The 18,879-nt window shown below is 38.2% G+C and overlaps 2 protein-coding genes across 2 annotated transcripts; one reads left to right on the top strand and one right to left on the bottom strand.

Annotated features, from left to right (window-relative positions):
- The first annotated feature begins 3,617 nt into the window (after positions 1–3,617).
- LOC308092430 (zona pellucida sperm-binding protein 4-like) lies at positions 3,618–6,473 on the top strand. The gene is made up of 8 exons (XM_080438324.1): positions 3,618–3,782; positions 4,352–4,536; positions 4,662–4,759; positions 5,054–5,208; positions 5,296–5,485; positions 5,965–6,118; positions 6,217–6,292; positions 6,379–6,473. Exons 1-8 carry the CDS (start codon positions 3,659–3,661, stop codon positions 6,456–6,458), a joined length of 1,062 nt encoding a protein of 353 aa, XP_080294450.1. The 5' UTR covers positions 3,618–3,658; the 3' UTR covers positions 6,459–6,473.
- Positions 6,474–8,976: 2,503 nt separating this feature from the next.
- Positions 8,977–15,313, bottom strand: tmem263 (transmembrane protein 263). The gene is made up of 3 exons (XM_080438325.1): positions 15,194–15,313; positions 12,280–12,354; positions 8,977–11,791 (listed from the first exon to the last, which is right to left on the bottom strand). Exons 2-3 carry the CDS (start codon positions 12,344–12,346, stop codon positions 11,490–11,492), a joined length of 369 nt encoding a protein of 122 aa, XP_080294451.1. The 5' UTR covers positions 12,347–12,354; positions 15,194–15,313; the 3' UTR covers positions 8,977–11,489.
- Between the last annotated feature and the right edge of the window lie 3,566 nt (positions 15,314–18,879).

Consider the following 18,879-nt stretch of genomic DNA (forward strand, 5'->3'; position numbering starts at 1 on the left):
TTAAGTTTTCAAATGTATGTATTGAAATCTTTTGAAAATAGCAGATCTTTATTATATGTTGCCTCACAGCTAGAAGGTCCTGGGTTCGATTCCCGCCGGGGACGCTGTGGGCGCTGGGGGCGTGTCTTCTCCTCCGCGTCATCAGCGCCCATACCCTAGGTGGGGTTGGCGAAAAGGCCTTTCTGTGTGGAGTTTGCATGTTCTCCCCGTGTCTCTCAGGGTAATAATACCCTCACAAAAACATGTAGTAATCCAGGTCACTATAACGCCTCCCCCATGACAGTCGGGCGCCTGATGGAGGGCAAGGGAACTGGTTGGAATAACGTGTTCCTTCCACGCGCTACGTCCAACCAGGAAAACTCCCCCCTGTCAGGTGACAAGAAGGTCAGTTGGCTCTCATGCATTGAAGGAGGCATGAGCTCGGCCCTGGCCTCCCTAGGCTGGTGAGGGGAGTGTAGTGCCCAGGATCACAGAAAATTGGCACCGGGTGAAAAATAAGGGTTACAAAATCGTGGGATAAAAAAATTATAAAAAATAAATGAATAAATAGCAGATCTACAAGCAATGTGCATGAGCATTGTGAGCTTGTAGATCGGCTATTTTCAAATGGCCGAAATGTATATAGGGCCGAAGTGGTTAATGTATGTTTTGTAATAATGATCAAAATCTACTAAGTAGGCCTACCTAGCTAGTAACTAAAGTTTTCATATAATTGTAGTGGAGTAAAAGTACAATATTTGCCTCTGAGATGTAATGGAGTAGAAGTAAAAGTATTGGAAATTGTAAATACTCAAGTAAAGTACAAATACCTCAAAATGTAACTTACAATACTTGAGTACTTGTACTTATACTTTCCACCACTGGTACTAGCCTACTTAAGTACGTTTCTGAGTATCTGTACTCTAGAGTATTTGTATTTTTTGGGATACTTCTGACTTTCACTCCACTCTACATTTCAAAGACAAATATTATCATATATTTTGACTTTGATATACAGCATTGTGAGCTTGTGTAAGTCTGCTATTTTTACCATCATTGATATTTTTGGAAAATTTGTGGGAAACTTCAGATTTCTTACTTTTTTTTATGTCTTATAAGTTCAAAATAGAGCAATGCATAATAAAAGGATAAAAAGAAAATGTACTTTTGAATAGGCTACTTAAATATTTGTAAAAGCATGTAAGTTTGATTATAGGCTTCTTTAGTATTTTTTAGAGGTAAGTACAGTAGGTTACTCCAGTACATTAAACCAAGTACAGATTTGAGCAACTTTCACTTATCAATACTTTGACTCAAGTGCTGGGGTTGAGTAGGCTACTTTGTCCACTACTGCGTGGGACTAGTCCTTTTTCTTTGTTTCTTTATGTAACAAAAACTATTTTGATGTTGTTGAGATTTGCTCTTTAATTTCTTCTACTTCAAATTTGATGTTGTCCACCTCTTTCTGCCTCTCTTTGCCAAGACGTTTGAGTGAATTGTGCTGTATGTTTCAAAATAAGTAGATACACAAAAGTTTAGACATACTAATAATACTACTAATAATAGTCCCAAAAAATATATTATGAATATACAGTAGGCTACATTCCAGGGCCTAAAACACATTTTCAATTCATTTCATATTTTTGAAATATGCAAAAACATTTCATAAATAGGGTTAGAAAACAATTATAGCCTAGTCAGTTTTTGTTGATAAGACTAAAGAAATGAGGACGCTTAACGGGAGCTGTATGTAGGCAACCACATGATTATATACAGTGGTGTAAAGTAACTAAGTACATTTACTCAAGTACTGCACTTAAGTACACATTTGAGTTATTTTTACTTTACTGGAGTATTTCAAATTTTTGAAATCTTTTACTTCTATTTTACTACATATCAGAGCTACATATTGTACTTTTACTCCACTTCAATTATTTGAAACCTTTAGTTAGTAGTTACTTTTTGATTATTATTACAAAACCACTTCAGCCCTATTGCGATGCGTCGCGATGTGATGCGTTGTGAGCTTGTAGATCTGCTATTTTCAAAAGATTTTATAAATTTGAAAACTTGTGAAATGGGACTTTCTGCATAATGAGAACTTTTACTTTTGGGACTTTAAGTATATTTTGATGCCAATAGTTTTGTATTTTTACTCAAGTAAATTTTGAATACCACACTTTTACATTGTGGTATTGATACTTTTACTTAAGTAAAAGATTTGAGTACTTTTTCCACCACTGAGTATGTAAGTGAAGGTAACTCAATCCAGCCAGTACACGGTGAAATTTGACATAATTTGTCAAATTGTCACTTTGCACAGTGATGTCATGCATGCATGTGACAAGGCCAAAGGCCTCCTTACACGTCTACAGGATGTTTAAGTGTCACCTGAACCTTTCACTGTAGTTACAGGTTTAAGAGAAATGCAAACTTTTAACTTTCAGAAAAGTCAGGCACGTTGTGCAATAACAAAATAAACATTTGTTGTCAAATAGCTTTAAGGTCACAACGTCCTGGGTAAAGCTCTTTGTGACCCCAAAATTGGATTTGTCAATAGATATTTTCATGTCAAACCATCACCCACCTCCAGTGAACTAATCTATCTGATAGGATGAGGGCTTGCCATACCCTTGTTCCACCCATGAAACCGTTCTGCATGTTTCAAAAAGCAGTGGTGTAAAGTAACTAAGTAAATTTACTCAAGTACTGTACTTAAGTACAATTTTTTGGTATTTTTTACTTTACTGGAGTATTTCCAATTTTCAGTACTATTACTTCTACTCCACTACTTCTCAGAGGCAAATATTATACTTTTACTCCATTACAATTATTTGAATATTGTAGTTACTAGTTACTTTGTAGATTATTATTACAAAACATACATTAACCACTTCAGCCCTATATATACTTTATATACTATATATACTTTGCCCTATATATACATTTGAAAATAGCCGATCTACAAGCTCACAATGCGTCGCGATGCGACGCATTGTGAGCTTGTAGATCTGCTATTTTCAAAAGTTTGAAAACTTGTGAAATGGGACATTCTGCTCAATGAGTACTTTCTACTTTTGGTACTTTAAGTACATTTTAATACCAATACTTTTGTACTTTTACTCAAGTAAATTTTGAATTCCGGACTTTTACTTGTAACAGAGTATTTCTACATTGCAGCATTGATACTTTTAGTTAAGTAAAACATTTTAGTACTTTTCCCACCACTGTCAAAAAGGCTTGCCAAATTGTCTAAGTCAAAGATTTATAAAACACTAGAGACCACTCCCCTGAAGCATTTTACTGGCTATTAGAAGGATAGAGAGATTTGAATGGCAGAATGCAATCCTGGAGGCGGAGCTTTTCATACATTAGGTTTAACTAAAAGTTGCCGCTTCAGTCAACTTGTGGGATACTCTGGTCAACTTGCTGTGAGGTCATGGTGAAACATTCATGTGCCACCTGTTTGGTGGCACTCGTCCTGCTAGGCTGCTTGGTTGCGACCTTAATCGAAGCTCAAGGTGGTGGGAGATGGTGGGATAAACCTGCTACACCTGCTGTTAAACCAGAATCTGGCCAAAACACCTTCATACCAAAGCCTCAACCCCCAAAGAAGCCCCCAATAGAGAAGCCGCCCGTACAAAGGCCACAGACGCCCAGCAGACCGACTACTCCTGTCATGCCCAGCTGTGATGTAGAAGAGGGAGTGAGGGTCCCCTGTGGGTATGCTGAAATCTCTGCTCATGAATGTGATGCCATAGGCTGCTGTTTCAATCGTCAACAGTGCTACTATGGAAAGGCAGGTGAGTGATTTGCAAACTACTGAGACTAATTGTCAAGTATTAAATATCAGAAACAAAAGTACATGTATAATTTGAGTTCCGGTAAAAAGAAGAAAAAAAAACTCTCTCTGAAACTAAAGGGCCCATCAATTTATGTCAATCTTGTGTCCTTTAAAAAAGGTTGCATCATCGTCATTTACACAGGCTGATCATACTTTCAAAATGCAGCTAAACAATATACTGAATAAATGTGACAGAATATAAAGGAATTAGAAACAAGTCCCTCTTGAGGCCAATGTCTGGGATTTCCTTCGACAGGGAGTTTTTAAAGTACATTATTATCTTAATACCTATCTGGTAACTGAATAAAAGTACAAAGAAAAGTTCCACACCTTTGTTCAAATCTGTAGGTAGAGGCTGAAATATCACCTGACTTAGAACACTTGAATATAAAACTCCACTGTATCAGACCATTTGATTTGATTTCAGCTTTGTTAAATTATTCTTTGGTAAAGTATAATATTGATAACATTTGGCATTAGTTTTATATTGTGTTTTAACCTTCTCTTAATTCTTCTTCTTTGCTCTAGTGACTGTCCAGTGCACCAAGGATGCCCAGTTTATTGTGGTGGTGGCTAGAGATTCCACTCTGCCCACCATTGACCTGGATTCCATCACACTGTTGGGGGAAGGTCATGGCTGCACATTTGTTGACTCCAATTCTGGCTTTGCCATTTACCAGTTCCCTGTGACAAGCTGCGGCACTCTTGTTAAGGTAGTAGAACATTTTGTTTCTTTGTTTGTTGTTTGTTTTATTCATGTTATTTGTAGACTTTTTAATACTTTTTTAGACTTGACTTCGTGAAGATTGTTGTCCGATTATCCATGTACCTTTCACAGGAGGAGTCTGGCATTATAATCTATGAGAACAGGATGACATCCTCATATGAGGTTGGAATTGGATTCCGTGGAGCCATCACAAGAGACACTACCTATGAGTAGGCAATCCACTTTATGATTTTATCGCTATCAAATTAACCACTTGAACCCCCAAGCATCCCTATTGTGGGGGGGGAACATTTGCTAAAAATAGCAGATCTACAAGCTCACAGCGCGTTGCGACGCATTGTGAGCTTGTAGATCGGTTATTTTCGGCAAAGAGATTTGGTGCAGATCGGAAAAAGAGTGCACCAAGTACAGTGCAATTCAGGTCATTAATTTAAGAAGTATACCAAAGTGGTTAAGGACATAACATAACAAAGGAACATAATATCATACTTCTTGTCTTCCAGACTGCTCTTCCAGTGTAGGTATATTGGCCAAACTGTTGAAACCCTGGTTTTAAGGACTGTATTTGGAACTCTTCCTCCAGTTAGTGGTTTTGGTCACCTTGACGTTGTGCTCAGATTGGGCAATGGACAATGCATCTCAAAGGGCTGCGATGAGGGTAAGAACATATTAGTCTGATCACTGTTTATGTCTCATCCCATTTCATAATTGGGTACACAATGAACTAATATTTGTCCTGTCACAGAGATGGTGGCCTATAGCTCATACTTCACGGCGGCAGATTATCCCGTGACAAAGGTGCTGAAGGATCCCATCTATGTGGACGTTAGCATTATAGGCAGGACTGATCATATCCACCTAACTCTTGGTCGCTGTTGGACAACCACCTCTCCCAATCCCCACAGCCTTCCCCAGTGGGACCTACTGGTCAATGGGTAACTATCACACATCTTGTTCTTAATCTTGGTAAAGTTCATAACCCTGGTGAAATAAGGCTTGAATTTCTGCTCACGGAATAATTAATTCATGGCAATGAAATGGCTGAATTACCTTTTTATTTACGCTACATTTAGTTTTAGGATACAGTTAATAGTATAAGGTTGAAATACTGAATTAGATTCATATACTCTGGTATATCACAGTAGGCCTATGTAATAATAATTGCAATTATTAGTGAAGCTTATTATAACATGAAAAAGTCCAACAATGTACCGTAAATTAGTCATCAGTTATGAATTAAAATATCAATATTGTCATAACATGCCACAATTTGAACATATAAAATGTGTTCATTAAACCTCTGGTGACATTTTTCTCCATTATTTGTTTTTCTGAGTACCACACGCAGTACAAACCAAAATGAGGTTCATGAAAAGAGTTTTTCAGTACCTGATGGAAAGTTCTTCCTCTCCAGGTGTCCATTCAGGGATGACCGTTACTTGACCACCTTGGTTGGTGTTGATGACCATTCTGCTGGTATTGCGGCTTACCCAAGTCACCACAAGCGATTCATTTTCAAAATGTTCACCTTTGTAGATCAGACTTCTATGGTGCCTCTGAGGGAACAGGTAAATAATTCATAATTCCAGTGGAGCTAGTGATATTTAATTATAGCTTCTTCACTGATAATGCATATTACTGTGCTCACACTATTTTTGCAATCCAGGTGTATATTCACTGCAGCACTACAGTGTGTGTCCCTGATGCTGGCAACGACTGTAGACAGCCGTGCTACAGAACAAGTGAGTGGGCTAAATTTATGAAATTGTAGAACTGAGTATAAGTACGTACCAACCATGTGTGACTATGTTTACATATTTATCTACAGAGAGAAATGTTCCTGCCCGGGTGAATACAGAGACAAGGATTGTGGTTTCCAGTCAGATGATCGTGGTTACTTCTTCTTAAAGAACACAATGACACATTTCAATTCAATTTCAATGACACATTGACCACACAGTCTGATTTACATTTGAGTTTTTCCTTGTGAATGAAAAGCGCATTACAAATAAAAATTTATTATGAGTAAAAGATTCAGAACCTCTACCAAGCTCAGTTATTAGTGGTGCATGATTAAAATACTGCATGTAATTGTACAAGTTTTAAATATTCAGACAAGACCAAAAAGAAAGTTTACATGATGAATGACATGGGTCCCTATTCCAGAGAAACTGGTGTCCAAAGAAGCTGGCCAAGATAATGTCCCATGCTCCTGCATTTTAAGATGAAGTAAAACACTGTGGTACAGTGGGTCAGTACTCATACGGGGTCCATTTGATTTAATTGTCTCATCCAATAAATTGTTAATATAATTTGATATTCAATGGACTTTGAAACATTTCGCAATCACATTTCGCAAGCACATCCATCACATAGGATATATATTTTACAAATGATTGAAATGGTAGCAATAGTTCCTGATATAATTAAATGTAGATGGTTTATTCGGTAAACATAAACTCCTGAACAATGTTGCCATATCCGCTTATTATAAGCGACTTTGGGATTGTTTTTCTGTTAATTCGCTTGAAAGTATTGATAGTTGCGGGTTGTGGTTTTCTGGGCTTGTTTCTAAAGTGTAGTTGCTTATTTGGGCTTGCTTTCTAATGTTGTTTAAACTAGTGGCTCTCAAACATTTTCATGTCAAGGACCCCCAAATTAATATGTAATAGTCCCCAAATGAAAACATTTTGTGCCAGGGACCCCCGTACCAGATTTGTGTTGTTAAAATGTTTCGAAAATATTTAAACATTTTCTTTTTTTTCCTTTTAAATAGCCGATCTACAAGCTCACAACGCATCGTGACGCTTTGTGAGCTTGTAGATCGGCTATTTTCAAATAGCCGATGTACGGTATCTAGGTTTAAAGCGCTCACGTGTTACTTCTTTTGGGCTTGTTTTCAAATGCCTGGTTGCTTATTTCTTTCGCAAAATTTGGCAACACTGCTCCTGAAACATTAGCTGATCATAAGTGATGTATTATTTTTACCTTAAAAACCCTACTTTTATTTTTGTTCATGTTTATATCAAATGAGACAGTCAGTTCAATGCTTAATATCTGACACATCAGAAGCAAGTCTGCGGAAAAGAGATATAAATAGTGCACATTTTAAATTTAAATGTCAAAACATCCACCTTACAGCAACAACTATTCTAGCAAATAAGCTATAATAAAGACAACTACATTTTTGTTCTGTTATGATTTTTGTTAACTTAACATTTCAGGATATTAGAACATTCCAAACAAAAGTATTTTCATATATTTTGTCATATGAGGTGGTCTATTGTGCATACAATTCATTGAAAATGGTTTCAACTGTAGGCAAAGATTATGGCATATGGAAAGTCCCATGGTATATACAGAAGAGCTGCATGAGGAGCTGGGTTCCATCATCATTTGTGTTGTCAATGCAAAACTGGTCTCTCTTCTCTTTTGGGTGACATGAGGTGTAGAACAGATTAGCAAATAACATTACATGATGGAAGAGGATTTAAAAGATACAGAACAGATTGATTAATGACATCCCATGTTGAATAGAAGTGCTATTAGTGCTAGTGCGTGATTTTGCTATTTCAGGCGGCTTATTAAGTTAGGTATGAAATGATTGTGTCGTACTACCTCCTCGCATGACTGAAGCTGAACAGTGGTGACAAATAAAGTCCTGGGTAAAGCTCTTTGTGACCCCAAAGTTGGATTTGTCAATAAATACTTTCAAACCATCACTCACTCCTAGTGAACTAATCCCCTTGTTCCATCCATGGAACTGTATTTCATGTTTAAAAAAAGGCTTACTAAATTGTCAAAATAAAATTGTATCTATATATCTGAAGCATTTTAATGGCTATTATGATAGAGCTAGATAGAAGATTTGAATGGCAGATTCTGCTTCAGTCAACTTATATAATACTCTGGTCAACTTCCTGTGAGGCCATGGTGAAACATTCATGAGCCACCTATTTGGTGGCACTAGCCCTGCTAGGCTGCCTGGTTGGGACCTCAGTTGAAGCTCAAAGCTGGTGGAATCAGAAACCACAACCTGGCCAAAAACCCTATTAACCAAGGACTCAATCGTCAAAAAACACAGATGGCCGTCGCCCCTACAAAAGCCGCAAATATCTGGACAAAAGCCACAGCAGACCTCTTGTCCGGAGCTGTGATAAAAGAGGGACAGAGGGTCTCCTGTGGGCTTCCTGATATCACAGCTAAACGATTGTGATGCCATATGCTGGCTGCTGTTTTGATGGTCAATACGGCGGGCTACAGTGGAATGACAGGTGAGTGCTTGCCTCTCTGAGCTCTTTAAATGGAGTATCACCCTCAGATATTTGTATAGAATTGTATTACTTTTCTTCCTTGTTAATTTTCAACTACAAATAGATGAGGGGGCATGGCGTAATACATTACTCAATGCAACAACAAACAAATTACATGCTCAAACAAGTCTTATATAACCCAATATACAATTATACACAAACTACATGTCTCCCCAGCAATATGGAGTAAATATGACCTTTTATGCTCTCCCTTGTGTCCTATAGGTGTAAAAGTGGACATGGTGATATGGTGACAGATGGGTATCTGTTCTGGACCTGCCCACAAATTAGACCCTTCTGGGTATCCATCCAAGACTAAATCCTTAAACTGATTAGCATAAAGAAAAATAAAATCTACATCTATTAAGAGCGTTGCTCTACACTCCTCAGTTGTCAATCCTTAACAAATGGATTGATGACAGTCCTCCAAGTGTCACCTTATGGTTTGAAAGTTTTAAATGTAATGCCCTTGGAGACTCTCCTTACGGAGTAACTTTGCCAAATTCATAGAAGCACGGCCACCATACATGTATAGAGGATGAGTGGTCAAATGTTGTGTGTATTGGAGTGACTGAAGACCGTCAGGTTTCATATTAATTGGGAGGGAGCAGATGGATAAATGTGGCCAACCTTTTTATGGGGGAGATGATGTTGGCAACTATAATGTGATAAATAATGTATTATTTTATTGTCTCTTTTTTTTGTTATTGTATTGTTATGTCATCTTTGTTTAATACAAATATTGAAACAAATGTAGGTGTGACATTTTTTTAACAAACTGATCACATTTTTGTAATAGTTATTTCACCTGAGAGTGCAGTAGGCATGGGGAATTGGCAATGCCTACATTGGGAATAAACAGAAGAAAATTAGCACCTAAAAACTACTTAGATATGGTAACTGAATCAAAGTGTAAACAAACGTTCCACCCCTTGAACAATTCTGTAATCAAAGTCTGAAATAGCACCCGGCTTAGAACACTTAAAAATAAAAATAAATCCCATGCATGAGATCAATTGGTGGATTTCAGCTTTGCTAGATTTTGTCAGTGAAGTTTAATTTTCATAACAGATACATGCATGTATAATTTGGGGTTGGTTTTATATTACAAACCTTCCTTTAATTATCGTATTAGCTCGATTGCCCGTGCAGTGCACCACGGATGGTTGTGGCTATGCCACTTTGCCCACCATTCACCTGGATTCTATCCCACTGTTAGGTGAGGGTCAAGGCTTGGTGTGAAAGCCTGTGGCACTGTTGTAAAGGTTTGAGTTTCCAATACTTTTTTGTTGACTTGCCTTGAACACGTTTTAGTGAAAATTGTTGTTAGCCCTGTGTGATGTGGTACCTTTTTCAGGATGAGGCTGGTGTTAATCTATAAACAGAATGTCTTCCTCATATGAGGTTGGAATTGGAGCCTGTGGAGCAGTCACAAGAGACATTACCTACAAGTAGACAATCCTCATTTAGGAATGTTTTGCCATCACACATGCCATCCATCCAAGGACATAAGAAAGGAACATAATATCATACTTCCAGTGTATATTGGCAACTCTGCATCCACACGCTCACAGAATATTGTGCATCCTAAATTGTGGCACACAAAGAAGTACATTTCACAGTTTTATTAAGAACAGTTTAGAATATATTTGTCTTTTGTTCCATATAAATTCTTTATTCTACCCAACTCATTTGTAACTTTGGCAAGGTTCCAAAAGTTTCACATCCCCATGTTTGCATAATACAAGCGCACACCATCATAATCTGAAAGATTCACAATAGTGAAGTGATGAGCCATTTGTATCCAATGCACTGTAAGCACCAAGGGGCATATTACGAGAAACTGCTGATGTACTCCATGGAGCTTTTCACACATTCAATCACATTAAAAATACATACAAAAAACTACTTCCATGCTTTGGGCTCTAGTCCCCTGAAGGAGGTAATGTACATATTCAGTTCACATGGCACTGTGGCTTCAGCCTTGCACTGCTCTTGAGCTCAGGTCCCTCTGTGACTGAATGTTTGAGGAATGACACTCTTGAACATGGGATACATTTTGAAATCCCTGGTACAGACAGACCCCAAGAAAACACCCGATCTGTCTTTATTTGCTGTCAATTATAGATCAGCACTGATCACTGATTGTCTTGCAAGTAGAACTTAGATTCCCTGACCTGAATAAACCATTATACTGTATCATTTATGTTCTTGCATAGTTTTATCTCTGCTACCAAAAGATGACAGATGTCATGTACAGGCTATTTCCACAGTGGAACATTCCTTCTGGTTTCTTATCAAACTGAAACCTTAACAAAGTTCCTTTTATCCAGGAAAAAACAACAACCCACAATCAGGCACTGGAGAGATATGTTGGGCAGTTTGTGGCCTTGAAACAGCTGAACATGAAAGCTTTTGTTGGTGCTTGCGTCAAAGTGGTGCTGGACACCTAAGAATGTGTGTATGGTCATACAACAATTGTGGACCAAAGTAAAGCTCAAGAAAAAAAGAAAAGAAAAAGATAAACACACTTCCCGAGTCCTCTATTGCCCCTTGATTGGTCACACCTCTTTTTGCTGTAGTGTAAAACAACCAATTCCCCAGGGTCCGGCAATGCAAACTCTTCTCAGTCAGCCTTGTCTTTCTTTTTGCCTCCACCGACCATAGGGACTCTGCTGGCCACAGCAGACCCTACTGCAGTCACTCCTCCAGCAACAGCACATACTCCGCCTTTGACTAGACCAAAACCCAGCGCAGGCACGGTGGCCACTGTGCATACAGCTGACTTGGTGACGTCCAGACTCTTTCCTCCTATCCAGGCAACGCCTCCCACTGTTGCTCCCACTGCTCCTTTGGTAACGCTGTACAGCCCCCCTGTCAACCTCCCAAACATGCCAGGTTGTGGCTGTGGATGGTCCTTGTTGGTGTCTATAAAGCACAATGATTCAACATCTCACTGTTAAATAAGGAAATGCAAATATTTTTCTTATATTCCCTGGAAACAAAATGTCTGAATAAATTGAGTAATGCGTTTTGCCATGCCTCTTTTTAACAGGGATTCAAACACCGGTTTCCTGCATTAAACCAAATTTCTACCACTCTACCAAGACTGCCAATAAGACCTCCCGGCTAGGGAGATATTACACTACTATGAGCTTCAGGCGGTTACTAGTTGTCAAACTGTAGGTGTCCTAACTGCCATCAGGGTCTACATTTCTCAGTGGAAGAGTAGGGAGACCACCTCCAACAACTGCAGATGTGCTAGTTATATTAACATACTATACGATACAGATTTATTAAAAACAATCATATAATAATAATATTTTATGCCTTAAAATACGTTCCAGATTGCAGCTTTAATGAGAAAAAGAAGAACTTTTTTTTTATTGGCATTGCAATACACATATCAAACCTACCTGCTTCTGATGGCTCATCTTTGAGGAATGCTGGCGTCTCCTCCTGTACCTGCTCAGTTTGACTCATGTCTCTGCCTGGCAAAGAAAACAAAAATCAAGTACATGCCAATGAAAACTGTTAATAACATCGAAAAAACTCAGGCCATCTAAAAAGGAAAACATGTTTCTGTAATACTGTGGAAAATCTTTTTCCTGTAAAAAAATAAAACAACAAACATGGAATTCTACATGAGGTGCAGTATACTGTATAAAAGCAACGTTTGATTTAAATGCATTTAGTTAGGAGAATGTCTACAATTAGGCAGTCTAGAATGTATTAAAGACTCCTTCACACAGTAAAATCTTCAGAGAATGTACAAATGGAAATAAATGGACCACAGCGTGCATTTGGATCCCTTTAATAAAGATTGTTAAATTAACACTATGGATTTTACTGTGTACTTTGGGTGTGCTCATCCCGACTAGACAACACAAAACAAGGCAGACCAGTTCACTCACTGGTAATCAAAGATTTGTACAATCGGATCTGAATGAATCCATTTTGTTTAGGCCTCACCAAGGGGAACGAATCTAATGTCTTATAAAACAAAATATATAGTGACATTAAAAAGTATAATGGCCCCCTTTTCTGGGGGACATGGACATTAAAGACAGCCATGTGCACACAGAACCACTGACAGTCTACTATTAACCACTTAAGCCATATGTACTTCGTCTTATGATGAATAGCAAAAATAGGCAATCTACAAGTTCAGCGCTCAGAACTCGCAGATCTGCTATTAAAAATAAAATGATATTTTATTGGCAATTTTCGCCCAGAATAGGGACACCAGCCAGGCTGAAAGTGGTGCAGTGTTTGACTGGGTTTTGGACGGAGTGTAAAAGGAGTTTAGTAATGATGATTTTATTAGTCATGGTTTGCTCAGTCAGCACTTGGTGGTGCTTAATATTTTAGACATGATCATTAGACTTGAGAGCTGAACCCAATGGTCATCAATATGTCCATACCCAAGGGCCCAGCATCCGCCTTTGAAATTGAGTCTATATAGGAAGTGACAGTTCATATGAATGGCCTGTAGTTTCGCTGTTTTACCCCTGCTGGTGTCAGAAGATATAACTCTCAATGCAAGTGGGTGGGTTTTTGCCGAATTGATTTTATTACCTTAATAAACATGGTCATAAATACTATATGCTTCCAGTCGCTAGTTTAAAGTCTTCTTTCAATCACCATGATATGCGTTTCGGTAAATTATGGTCCCATTTATTTTTAAATTGATGATAAAGTAGGGTATGTTCTAGGAGGGGCGGGATAATTTGATTGACAAGCTACGCAACCAATAGCATTCATTCCCCGCCCTTGGTTGACAAGCTACCAAACCAATAGCATTCATTTCCGGTTGCATAGGATATGACGCGATATAGAAAGATGGCGGATTTGAAATTGCTGAAAAATAGACTTCATTTACGGTCTCTAGAGTCTATGGGCGTAACACTGTCCATTCTTTTGTCTATGGTCCATACACGGACAAATGTATCCGTGACAAGACTTGTCCATGTATGGCAAATTTTTGATTTAATTTACATAATATTGTCATGTTCTTATTTTGATCATGAGACCCAATTACTGAATGTTAGTCTCCAGGTTTTCTTCAGAATATGATGCCGATTTATTATGACACTATGTAAAGCACATTAGGAGTCCATTAGTACCTTGGTTTCTCAAACGTTTTTATTTTCAAGGACCACCATAACTCTGTGTACAAATGGAACAGTTACAGACATGTAATGGTCATTCAGGGCTAGCTCTTTAAGTGTTTCTGGTAATATTATTGTCCACTCATTTATATGTCCATGGCAAAAATAGAATTTTGACAAAAATGTGTCCACCACAAGCCAGCATGGCGATGACCACTGGTTGAACCTTATGACTGGACTCAAACCAGGGCAATGTCTGTTGTTAATTGATATTAAGTATTTCCTCCCCCTATCAACCTGTACAATAAGTAGAACACCACCTTGCCTCCTCACCATCCCCCTTTTAAACCTGAACTATATCAAACAGTTACCATAATACCATGTCATTCCAACTTCAGTCATTGGCTAGCCTAATGTGTGAAGTTGATTACTCAGCCCATGGGGGGCCTGACGTGGCAGTACACTAGATACCAGTGTTGCCATGTCAGCTTATTATGAGCGACTTTGGGCTTCTTTTTCTGTGAAGTTGCTTGTAAATATTGGTAGTTTTTTGGGCTTGCTAGCTAAAGTGTACTTGCTTATTTAGGCTTGCTTCCAAATGTTTTAATTATATTTGAACTAGTGGTTCTCAAATATTTGCATGAAAATGTTTTGTGCCAGGGTGCATTTGTGTTGGAAAACATTCCGATTGTTCCACATTTTATTGCAAGTTTTTGAAAATAGCAGATCTACAAGTTCACAACGAGTCGCATGGCGAAGCGTTGTGAGCTTGTAAATCGGCTATTTTCAAATTCGATTCATAGGTTTAAAGCGCTCATGTGGCCTGCAGTCGCTTCTTTTGGGCTGGTTTTCCTAGACCTGGTTGCTTGTTTCTCCCTCAAAACCTGGCAACACTGCTAGATACACGTATGTTAGCATGTAGCTTCCATTGTGTTTAAAGGACGAAAGCCAGACAGTTATTTAAAACGATAATTAAACACAATTAAACGCAGGATGAGGGCACTTTACCCAGACATGACCGGCTAGCGTTGCTTTCTGTCATTGTGTAACATTAAAGTACATTATGTTAACTAGTTTGGACGTGTATATTAACCCTATGGTTACATTAAAGTTACAGTGAGCTACTTTTATGTCAGCTTTTTAGTTTGTTCTACGACAAAGACCTCTTGTTCCACCTTCAACATCACCAACAATTACAAGCAGAATGTATGTCACTTACCTTGGTTAGTTACCAGTTGTAGCTAGCAGGACTGCAGGCTGGCTGCAGCTGAGTGAGTTAACCTACTGTTAGTGTTTCTACAAGTACAGCCTATCCAAACAGTCACACTGGAATTGGTGAAGTATTGAATCGTGTGACTCCAGATGTCGCCGTTTCCCCAATTTCAGCAAATTCGCCACTAAAACAAAGGTGTGGCGGTTGGTTGAGGTTTAGCTGTTTGGGCACGGTCACACCGCACTTCTATTCTGCCTATGAGGGCGGGTTCATTTCTGCCAATGCTTTTCAATGGGAACGGAGCGTTTTTTTGTTGTTGCAGAAACCCACAATTGGCAGCAAACCACTCCATTCCCATTGAAATACATTGGCAGAATCCACCCTCATAGGTTTGATTAATTGAATACTTTATTAGAAGTTTGCAGAAAAAAAGCACATGAAAGCACAGTTCAATACAAGGTCAGCTAAGAGGATTTAAAACCCAAGAAAGCCATATGGCTTGTTACGATTGGGATCCTTTGTACTCAATTCATAGTGACATTACATTACAGACAGATATACACTACTATGCAGAACATCATAAAAACAGTTTTAGAAAAAAAATATAAAAATATGTACATTAAACAGTTGGGGGCGGTTGGTTTTGACTTTTAGGGGCCAGTTTCGAATTGCAGTCACCTGTGGCTGTGGGTACTCTTTTAGGGCGGTTTTGAAGGAGAGTAGGGTTTTACACGCCTTCACTGCTTTTGGTAGGGCCATTCCACATTTTTGTGGCATACTGGGAGAACTAATTCAACCCCTTGTTTGTGCCAAATCTGGGTTGGACGTGATCAGTGATTGCGGACTTCATTTATGTTTTTGAAGTACTTTGACAGGTACATGGGTATCTTAACGTTGTGGTGTATCTTGTAGACCAGGCCCACAAGAGTCTGATAACTCCATCCGGAGGATTTAGTGAATTATCCTCTGGGGCACGTCGACACGTGGTGGACCCTCCAGGGCAGATCCTTTTGTCTATGTTTAGTCTATATATCTTGTATAACCCCGATATCATTCTCAGGGGTGTACGGTGTGTGGTTTGGATGTGATAAGTTAGCAGATCCCCTGGGCTAGTCCACACGTGGTAAACATGGTGAAAATATATTACTAAGGTGTAATATTAATAAGTGAAAATATATTACTAAGGTGTAATATTGACAATTGTGTGAAGATATATTACTAAGGTACACAAGGTACACATGTAATATTGGCAATTGTGTGAAGTGTGGATATTTCTTTAGCTGTGTTGTAGAGGACAGTGGTCACTACATTTAAGTTATATCCATTTGTGTTGTAGTTGTGTAGTGGCGAGGGCCACTGCATTTTACTGCATTTTACTGCTTTTATTTTATTTTATTTTATTTTTGTTTGCTTTATTGTTGAATTGGTTCTAACTGTAATTGTATTCTTGCTCTGTAAAGCACTTTGAGCTGCATTTCATGTCATGAAAGGTGCTATACAAATAAAGTTTATTATTATTATTATTATTATTGCAAGTTGCTGTATGTCCTCAACCCTGAGCCATCCGAGATGATCCGACCCTAGCAAAGTGAGCAGGGGTTAGATGGGTACTAGGTGTGAGGCCAAGAAGTAGCCTTACCAGTTTGTTTTGGGATGTCTGGAGCCTTGTTTTAAAGGCCTTTGTGGTGTTGTGGTACCACGAGGTGCCTGCATAGTCGAAGTAACCTTGGATGAGGACTCGTGTTAGAGTGCTCAAGGTATTCTTACTAACTAGTGACTAGAGAGGAAATCCTATACAAAAAACGTGTGCTTTGGTTGACTTTTTTGATTACTCTTGTTGCCATTTTATCACTGGAAAGGGTTGTGATTGTGGACTTCATTTACGTTTTTGAAGTACTTTGACATGTACATGGGTATCTTAATGTTGTGGTGTATCTTGTAGACCAGGCCCATTGCAAGTTGCTGTACTCTATCCTCAACCCTGAGCCACCCGGGCCCCGGCCCTAGCAAAGTGAGCAGGGATTAGATGAGTTGTAGGTGTAAGGCCAAGAATTAGCCTTGCCAGTTTGTTTTGGGATGTCTGGAGCCTTAAGTATTGGTATCAAAATGTACTCAAAGTACCAAAAGTAGAAAGTACTCATTATGCAGAATGTCCCATTTCACAAGTTTTCAAATGTATAAAAATCGTTTGAAAATAGCCGAAATGTATGTAGGGCTGAAGAGGTTAATCAAAATCTACAAAGTAACTAGTAAATAAAGTTTTCAAATAACTGTAGTGGTGTAAAAGTATAATATTTGCCTCTGAGATGTAGTGGAGTAGAAGTAAAAGTACTGAAATTTAAAAATACCTCAACATTGTACTTAAGTACAGTACTTGAGTAAATGTACTTATAGTTACTTTACACCACTGATGACATTTGTGAGGAATTAATCATGGGTGAAGTTTCAAAAGGCTCACAAGAATTTCAAGCAGTTTCATTTTAGATAGCCCACCCTATCCATAATGACGTGGATCACACACACACACACTCACACACACTCACACACACACACACACACACACACACACACACTCACACTCACACTCACACTCACACTCACACTCACACACACACACACACACACACACACACACACACACACACACGTTGGTGTAAGAAAGTAGCACTTCCATCTATGAATCAAATGGAATCAATTTTAATTTAATTCCTAGTTTAACTTTTTGTAAATGGAGTCACTTAATTCAACAGGTCACCAATGTCTGTGTGACACATTTTAATGTGTTTTTGAGAGAACTTCTGTCTGCCTCCACCCACATTCCAAACAACAGTTTCAGCTGGACCCATTTGACTTGGTGCCCATGTATTTGCAGATAAAATGGGCCTAATGTGGTAACCATTATGAATGTAAGGTCACTCACTAGGGCAGGCTACATGACACTGACAGCAATATAAATGTGGTATTAAACAGTGGTGGAAAAATGTCACATGTTTTACTTAAGTAAAAGTATCAATACTGCAATGTAGATAAACTCTGTTACAAGTAGAAGTCCTGTATTCAAAATGTACTTGAGTAAAAGTACAAAAGTATTGGCACAAAATATACTTAAAGTGTATAAAAAATCTTTTGCAAATTGCCAATCTGTTAATCTGTTTTCCTCTGAGATGTAGAGGGGTAGAAATAAAAGTACTGAAGATTGGAAATACTCCAGTAAAGGAAAAATACCTCAAAACTGTACTTAAAGGGATACTTCACTTTCGGGCCGGGGACACATTTAAAAAAAATATAAAAAATAAATGAAAAAAGTTATGGAAAATTCATGGCCCCCTCACACATTAGTAGGACACTGCGTGTCGTGAGAGGGCCATGAATTTTCCATAACTTTTTTCATTTATTTTTAATATTTTTTTTAAATGTGTCCCCGGCCCGAAAGTGAAGTATCCCTTTAAGTACAGTACTTGAGTAAATGTACTTAGTTACTTTACACCACTGGTGGTAAATGTCCCTGAATGGGAGGATGGGATATAGCCTATAGGGTTATCAAAACATATATTTTTTTATCATATATTTATCAATAATAATATATCTATATTATGTTATTTTAAGAACACAGGGAACATTTTGACTTGAATATAATAATTTTAATATTGCGGTTACAATACAGATACAATCTGCTTGATGTCTATGCATGC

This window comes from Gymnoscopelus braueri (genome assembly GCF_963280865.1).
Source record: "Gymnoscopelus braueri genome assembly, chromosome: 9".
Classification (NCBI taxonomy): domain Eukaryota; kingdom Metazoa; phylum Chordata; class Actinopteri; order Myctophiformes; family Myctophidae; genus Gymnoscopelus; species Gymnoscopelus braueri.